The 9,003-nt window shown below is 41.1% G+C and overlaps 1 protein-coding gene across 1 annotated transcript; it reads left to right on the top strand.

The window, feature by feature from the left end:
- The first annotated feature begins 579 nt into the window (after positions 1-579).
- Positions 580-1,536, top strand: LOC147692129 (olfactory receptor 6B1-like). Its single transcript, XM_086939502.1, has one exon. The coding sequence runs from the start codon at positions 580-582 to the stop codon at positions 1,534-1,536; it is 957 nt and encodes a 318-aa protein (XP_086795628.1).
- The last annotated feature ends 7,467 nt before the right edge of the window (positions 1,537-9,003 follow it).

Raw genomic sequence — 9,003 nt, 5'->3', positions numbered from 1 at the left:
CACTCAATCCCCTACTATTGTTTTGATCGGCAGGGACGAAAACCTAAAATTAGAGTACGAGGCTGAAGCATTAATTTTTCTATCTATAGCTGTTTTTAGGATTTGAATATCGGCTGGTTGGAAAGACTCTGTAGCTCCCACTTTCCAGATGTGGTTAACTAGACTGCTGGGAACTCATAATATAGAGGAATGTTTGTACGAATTTAAAGGGAAGAGGTCGAAAGAATTTGGTAAGAAGATATGGGCTCCGCTTAAAAATTGGAGAGAAATCAGATGAACAAAACAATTTAAAGATCTATGGGTGATGCCGAATGTATTCCCTTATGTACTATTGTCTGAAACAATCTAGGCTTTATGATTCCTACAATTGTATTTATAAGATGTATTTTGTACTTTTAATGCCTGATTTTATCCTATTGATTAATGTATTTATGTGATGCCCGGAACCATCTCAATAAAAAAAAAAAAAAAAAAAAAAAGGATATGGTAGCCCAGTGCCTGATATAATTCCCATTGTCTTAGAAATGCTTCAATTTCTGTTATTCTCTTGGCTCGCTTTATAGTCTGAAAAACATCAAGATGCAGGGAGACAACCATACCAGCATAAAAGAATTCATTCTGTTGGGGTTCCCTTTACCTCGAGAGCTGGAGCTGCTTCTGTTTGTGATCTTCCTTCTTTATTACCTGCTGACAATAATGGCAAATGTTCTCATCATTGTTGTAATCAGAGTGGATGCAAAGCTCCGAAAGCCAATGTACTATTTTCTGAGTCACCTCGCCTTTATGGAGATGTGGTACATCACAGTCACTGTACCTAAGCTGCTTGCCATGCTCCTGGTGCATAACAGGAGCATTTCTATCACTGGTTGCTTAACCCAGCTCTATTTCTTTATGGGACTTTGTTGCACGGAGTGTGTCCTCTTGGCATCCATGGCTTTGGACAGATTTGTGGCCATTTGTAAGCCTCTCTATTACAGCACCATCATGAGTGAGAGAATATGCCTGCTGCTTGCAACTGTATCCTGGATATGTGGTTTTCTCATCTCTCTAGTGAAGGTGTGCTACATTTCCAGACTGACCTTCTGCAACTCCAATATCATCAACCATTTCTTTTGTGACGTCTCCCCTTTGTTGAACCTGTCTTGCACGGATATGTCACTGGCTGAACTGGTAGATTTCATCCTCGCGCTTTTTATTCAGTCAGTTCCACTCCTCATCACAGTTGTGTCTTATGCATGCATTGTGGTCACCATATTGAGAATGCCTACTGTAAGTGGACGCCTCAAGGCCTTCTCAACTTGTGCCTCTCATCTCACTGTTGTTGTAATTTTTTTTGGAACCACACTTTTTATATATGCCAGACCACAGAGAATTGACTCTTTCAACTCCAACAAACTGGTGTCTATGGTATACACTATATTCACACCTCTGCTGAACCCATTAATCTACACTCTAAGGAACAGGGAAGTGAAAGAGTCCCTAATGACATTTTTGTCTCGCAATCAGCGACTCTCAAGAACCACAGAGTGTGCATAGTCACCTGGGTGTTTTCACATTTCACCTTCAGCTAGCCCCAGAAGTTTACTCATTATCCTTATATTTTAACATCTTAGACATTAGGCAGATGGGCTCCTCCGTCCCAACAGTAATGGATATCCCATCCGCCAAAATATAAATCCCATAGGATATAATGGGATTTATATATCAGCGGACTGTGATTCCGTCACTGTTTTGACGGAGTAACCCGTTCACCGAGATCTAAATCAGGCCCATAGACTCCAGGTGGAACACTTTATTTAGTAAAAAGCAATTCCTCAAAATAAAATATATTTTGAAAATGTGTAAGTGCTTCACTCATCTTTATTTTCAAATGTGCTTTTGCTTGTGGTGTACATACTGGAACCTAATTTGGACCAAGATTTCCTGTCTAGTTGTTTCTGGATCCATGCATTCAAACAGTATTCAAGTTGAGAGATATTAGTAGAGGGGGCCCCAGTTGCCTAATACTTGGTAAGTAGATGGATGGCTGTCCCTTGGCTCTGTGAGATGACAGGTTTAGAGAGCTTTCCTGGAAGAAGCCCATTGATGTAATGCCTCTTCTACTGAGGGATTTAATGTTCTAGAGTATCTCTGCTTTCTATTTGTCCTGCAGGTGGCAGTAATGCATAACTTGCAGGGGTGGAGTTAAACATAAATCATGCGAGAGCAGCAGGAAGGAGCTAGTAGGCTTGCCTGGTATGGCATGGTTGCTGCTAAAGGAACGTAGGGTGTGATTGATCAGCCAGTCTGTGGTGGTGGCTAATAGCCGCTGAGTAAGATAGTTTTTGTGTGATGGAAACAGAGCTAGAGGAGTGATACCCAGCAAGGAAGAGTTGTACTGATGCAGTACCAATGTGTGCAACACTGGGAAACCTGCGCATGACTTGGAGCCTCATCCCTTGGACAAGTTCCATTATCTCTATCACTTAGATGAAAGGAACTAAGCCTAATCAACCTCCGCTTGTGGATACCCCTAAGAGTGGAATCTGTTCTCACCATACTCCAAAAGAACAGAACAGGCTCCAGTAAAGGAGACACGGGCAGAGCCATAGCAAACAAGCAACTTGCTTTTGCTACCACATAGGGTACCAATCCTTTAAGTGAATAATGATGCTTGAGCAACCCCTTTCCTAAGCATGTGCTGTATGGTGAACACTAGTGACTAACTGTATGTCAGACATATCACCTTGGAATCCCTAGCAAGGGGCCCTGGACATCAAATAAATGATAACCTCATAGTTGGATGGGCAATCTTGTATTTGCTTCAATAGTGAACAGGCCCAGACAATATTACCTATGTCATTGTTATCCAGTCTGATTATTGATCTAGTTTGTTAGGACTCGAGGGCACATCTTGTGGCCATAGTTCTTAAGTCGAAATAAAGCATCAAAGTTTACTTACATTCCAATTTTATTCGCAGAACTTTAAGAGGGGCCATTAGGGCTTCATGTAAATAGGCATTTTGGAATCTTTATTTTGTTAGAGTTTAAGTAAAGTGACTTGGGTTTTGCACGTTACCCAAGTGAGACTCATCCCATTGAAAGTAATGCCCCGATTTGCCGACGTTTGTTTCTTTTCTACAGCACATACTCATATAAATAAGTGATTGCCCCTCAAGGTTTTCATGTGTATGGTTCCTTGAATTTTCAACGGTTTTCTTATTTGTAATTCCAAATGGTGGCACTTTATTCTTGATGTGCAGACTTCTGTATGGGAAGGCATGTGAAGGATGCACACATCACCCTTGCGTAACACTACTTAAGTTACGTCCACAAATCAGGCACCAAAGTAATGTGTTTTTTTTCCAGCATAGATTGGTTATAACAGGTAAGGAATTACTCCCTCTCCAGAGAAAGGAACACCAACAAAAATCAAGGGCTGCACCTTCAAGGGAGGTTGAAGACGACCTGAGAAGAGATTAAATGGAGGTGGAAGTGGCATAGGTTTTGGAATGACAGGTGGTTAACCATGGAGAAAATATGTTGTATGAGTTTGTTCTATAGGCACAATGCAATTAGAGATGAAAGCAGGCGCTAAATCTGGATGTTTTATAAAGTTTGTCTCTTCATGACATTTTAGGAGCAGAATATCAGTTTGAATAAATGTTTCTGTGGTTAGCCCTATAAAACTATAAATGGTATGCAACTGAAGCACCTCTCCCATTGTGCTCACAACTCAAGTACTGAGTAATTTAAAATGATCTTTGGAGATTTTGGAGGTTTAGTGTGGATGTGCATATGTAGGTGTCAGAAAAATAAAATAAAATCCAACTTAAAGTCGAGGGGTGTAGAAGGAAAACAGTGTCCTATCAGTCTTTTATTTTGGCTCCAGGACTTCAGCTTGCCTCCACACCATTGTAGTAATGCCCTCCTTTTAGGGCATTATTTTAGAGCAGATGAAAGTCCTACTTTTTGGGCCTGGCTTGGGGTTTGAAGACTTTTATGGGGGCATAGCCTGGGTCTACTGGCTAGGAATGTTTATAGAAATGGTGAGATTTAGGGGTATGGGTTAATTTAGGGAGATATGGAATACTTGAAGGAGGTGGAGGAATTTGGTCATCGGAAGACATTGGGTGGACTTTGGAACAGTGTGAGTGGTTTGAGTGGGGTCAGGTGCCGGAATGAGGTCATATGTCTGAAAGGAGGTACAAGGAGTAATAGAGGCAGGTGTGCTGGAGCACTGTGTCAGAGGAGGTACTAGACCTCTCTGTGTGGCAGACAAGTCAGAGTGCAGATCTTCCAGAATGTTAACCAGTTTAGACAGTTGCTGAGTTACATTTGCTTTAATACACTTGGAAATTGTGTATGTGTGTTCTGCCATGCATGTGAAGGAATATGCCATCTGCCACAATCAAATTCAGGCACATATTATCATCGTGTCCTTGTAATATATTGTTGACAGCAATGTTTCGGTCTTGGTGTAGACTCGTAACCCATGCCCAGCATTCACATTTCTCAGCCAGCCAAAATATCTTAAGTCAGCATCAAAGATTGCCATAATCGAACAAAACTATTTGCACAGACATAAAAATCAATAAAAGAGAATGAAACATCTGTACAATTGATACTGGTTTAATACATTCAGACGATTGATAGCATTACGTCTTTAAAACCAGTGTCACACTCTGTCCGCTATACAAGCACTGTATCAAAGCACCTAGTGTAAAAAGTCTCCCGCCCAGTTAATTAGGCTAACCAAATGTTAGCTAACTATCACATATTATCCAGAATACATACAATAATACGGGGATCATATTTACCAAACGTTGTGTTTGCATTTTTATTAAAGTGCAAATTGCTTACACCCTTAAGCTTTTATAAGCAATGAATTAAAATGTCCGGTACGGTACAAAGAAAGTTAATAACAGGGTTCTAGAAATCCATTATACAAAACATTTGAATAAAAACTTAGAGCCAATGTTCAAAGTCGTATGGGCACATACTGTTTCTGAATTTTTATTACTTTTAAAATGAAGTTGATTACAGCAAAAGAACTTTTTTTCGGAGGCTAGTTGTTCCAAAATCAATAATGCTTCTCTTGCCCTAGATAGTCACCAATCTCGCCATTTAGGAAAAAATATAATTTTGTATAAAGTGCAAAGTGCTCTAAATATTGCAGTTGTCACAGGGTCATTCAGGGAGGATCTCAACTAAGTACCACAGTTAGGAAAGGCAATCAAACAGTGGACAATGTTTATTCTAAATCATGCCAAATAGAATTTGTGCTGGCAGTTATTAACCCATTAAAGTTGCTTCAGATCCCTCCAAGTGCTCTATTACTGATAGGGTGCACTTTCCTGTTTTCGCCATGGTACACCTTTGAGCTGGCGTGCCGGGTACAAATGTGGAAAGTGTGCACTGTTATGTAGAATGCGCTGCCTTCAGGGTAGCCACAACCTTGCGCTACACCCAGGGCAGTGCATTCAAGAGAAATACGGAGCAGGACAAGATATCCCCTTGCCGGCTGGTGCAGTGAGTCACTGTACTCGCCTGCAAGGGGATGTCTGGGAGATACCTAGGACCCTTTTTATCCCTCCAGAGGCTGCCTTTAGGAGATGCAGTGAAAGTGTGCCACCTTTTTTTGGTGCAATTTCAGTGGATCTCTAAAAGGAATATTTGCCTCTGCTGCCATGTCAGTAGTATAGTCTGGGTGCAGAGACAAAGAGATTCCCTCATTTGCATGAGACCACATTCTTATGCAAATGAGGGAGCCCCCTCCAATGATAGATCTGGTGCTGCATGTGCCAGTGCTATCTGTATTAAGGAAGGAGGCGCACAAGGATATGCAGCCCATTCTGTAATACCAAGGGCCTTATTTATGAAGGCCTTGCGCCGCCGGTGCGTCACTTTTAACATGGGAAAAAATGACGCACCGGTGGCGCAAGGTTTTCATAAATGAGGCCCCAAGTGCTCCAAGGTGGCGCAAATTGTGCCCAAATGCTCGGTGCACCCCTGTGGCACTTCTGTAATACAGCACCAGGTAAATAAATACATGTGATATTGAATTGAAGATTTACTTATTTCTTGTGTTAATCTGATTTCTTCCAAATTAGAAGAATATAACTTTACTTGTTAGGCCAGCTGTTTCTGGATTAATGACTGGAAGATGTGTTTTATTTGCGCTAAACAAGGTATCTACAGTGCCTTGTACAGGTTTAGGCCGTCTCTTATGATGTTTGAGTGAAAATGAGCTCTTGGCTCTGTCACACAGAGACCCACAATAAGAGGGTGTGGTTTTTATGCAGTCTGTCACAGAGGACAAATCTAACTGAGAGTGACATAAGTTAAGGCAACTCTGAGGAACTGATAACAGTCTTCGTAAAAACACGTCCTCAGTTTTCTGCAATTAATCATCAACTTCGTAGTCTCACTGTTCAGGGCCATATGTAACAATAGAAAGGCTTTCACTCTTTAAAAAATGAGTAATTCTTTAATATGTTTATGCCAACGTTTATGCTTAAATCTACAATTTGCCTCAATAGATCTGGAAAACTACTGGGATCCCATATTAATTCAATGGGCCCAACCAAGAGAGGCATAAAGAAAACGCCTGCATATGTAATAGTCTGTTCAGGCCCACTATAACATTCTCAATTACATGTACACGCTTTTTTGTGCTCTTCCGCGCACAAACCAGAGTGAATGTCTTAGGTAAATTAGTATCAAGATTCAGATTGTACATAAAATCAATAACATTATCTAATAGGCCCTGAAGTCCATTTGCCATTCAGGCCAACAGAGCAGCATCATCTGCATAAAGCAGCACTGGGATTAGGTGCTTACCCATAAGGGGCATGTCTTTGCCATGCTTGACTAGATAATCTGCCAACTCAATAAAGTATAATGTACATAAAAAGGTGCCAGGATGCAACCTTAGAAAACTTCTCTGACAGACTTAATAGGGTCAGTGCATTCCCTTCCAGGGCTAAAACGTACCCTTACCGAAGCATCCCTATGTAGCTCTTTGAGAAGACTCCCCAACGGGTTTTCCGCCCCATTCCTGGACATAAAGGACCAATGTTTTCAATGGTTTACCATATCAAAGGTGCTGGTCAAGTCCATAAATGCCAGATGTAAGGCCGCACCTTCAGGTTTGGTGTATTTTGCAATGATTAAATACATATTTAGGGATTGTTCCACAGGTCCTAAACCATGCTGAAAGCCATAATAAACATCAGAGAGGATTGCATTTCTCAGCCCATGTTTCTATTCTAGCCATCAGGACTCTACCCGGGATCCTAATTGCAGAGGGCAGTAAGAATATTGGCTGGCAGCAGTAGGGGCTGTTCCTGCCTCCTTTTTTTTTTAACACTGGCATAGTGTTACCTTCCAAATTAAAGTTACTCATTCGGGAAGGCACGACACGACTTCGGGCTAATATAACCACATAAAAACAGGTAGGGCAGCGAGGTCTGTGATTTTGCTGTCCTGAAGAGCAATAATTAGAAGATATTTTATTTCGAGGGTAAAAACATACGTCGTACTGTCTTCTAACAAATGACAGCAGGATTTTACCTGGTAACAAGGGAGGTTGAGTACGCTGTCCGTTCGCGGCTTTATATTGTATTTAGTCCGGAAATCAGCAGGGCTCCACCCGCATATGCGCACGTTTTTTTTTAAATAATCACAAACTGCCAAAATAAAGGAATGATGGGGTTGTTAAAGATTGCTCTGAAGAAGAAATGTCTTCAGAGACAATGTACTACCATCTAACAAAACACAGCAGGAATTTACCTGGTAATGTGAAAAGGTGAAGACGCTGTCGGCTAACGACTTTACGTTATGTTGATGCCGGAAATGAGCAGAGCTTCACGCGCAAGGTTTCATATATGGAATATTTTATGTAATTGCATTTTCCCACGGAAGTTCATTATTTAGCCCTCGGTTGAAGGTGCCAAGGGTAAATATCCAGTAAACTTCCTTTTTTCTTTCTAATTTTTTCTCCTCCTCTATCATTGGGTGTGTGGATTTTCTCCAAAAATATGTGTGTGAGTGCAAACGTAGGTCGTACCTTGTGACAATAGTGTTCATACACTTGCCAAGGACCGGGATGTTTAATGCAAAAAACACGCTAAAGTAATCGAGGGATACTATCCATGTCACAGAAGATTACTAATAGCACAGTAGTGGCAACACATTATGTTTAGTAGAGAAACAAGTGTTTCCAACACTTTTTATGTGACCCACAGGAGTGAGAGTCCCACAACTATTTGGCGATGGGCCTTGTTTCCAGTTTTTTGTGGGGATACTGGATCAGGAATGTGACATATATCCCACCTTCAATGTTACAATGACATTATTGCGTATGTTACTTCTAAAAGATCAGGGGCCCGATGTAGGTCGCCAATTACCGGTGGGTAACGACCGAATTCGGCCGTTACCGACCAGTATTTGGGAATTGACATGCAGGTGGCATTTAATTTACAGAATCGGTATATTTACCGATTCGGTAAATTTACCGATTCTGTAAAATACTGAATCTGTAAATTTACCGAATCGGTAAATACAGATGTAGGTGGCACTGTAAACAGTGCCACAGGCCATTACTGATTCGTTATTTACCATGTAATACTATTACATGGTAAATAACGAATTCCAGTGTACATGCACATCTGTGCATGTACACCTGTGCCATGTGGCACACAGACATGCCCTAAGGGCATGTATGTGTGTCACATGGCACACAAGCCAGTAACAGGGGTGCAACAGGGTGTCAAAGTGACACCCTGTGCCCCTTTTAAAATCGGTAATTTTACCGATTCGGTAATTACCGAATCGGTATTTGCTATTGAATGCTATGGGCTTTAAGGCCCATAGGAATCTATGGCAAATACCGATTCGGTAATTACCGAATTGGTAATTACCGAATCTTACCGATTCGGTAATTTTACCGAATTTTTTACCTACATAGCAATTACCGAATAGTAAATACCGAATCGGTAAAATTCGGTATTTACCATTCGG

This window comes from Lissotriton vulgaris, chromosome 9 (assembly GCF_964263255.1).
Source record: "Lissotriton vulgaris chromosome 9, aLisVul1.2, whole genome shotgun sequence".
NCBI lineage: Eukaryota > Metazoa > Chordata > Amphibia > Caudata > Salamandridae > Lissotriton > Lissotriton vulgaris.
The sequence above is the reverse complement of the archived record's forward strand: the minus strand, read 5'-3'. Positions and strand labels throughout refer to the sequence as shown.

What these genes read in the sequence shown, in the direction of transcription:
- LOC147692129 (XM_086939502.1), top strand. Translation starts at nt 580, where the DNA reads ATGCAGGGAGACAACCATACCAGCATAAAAGAATTCATTCTGTTGGGG.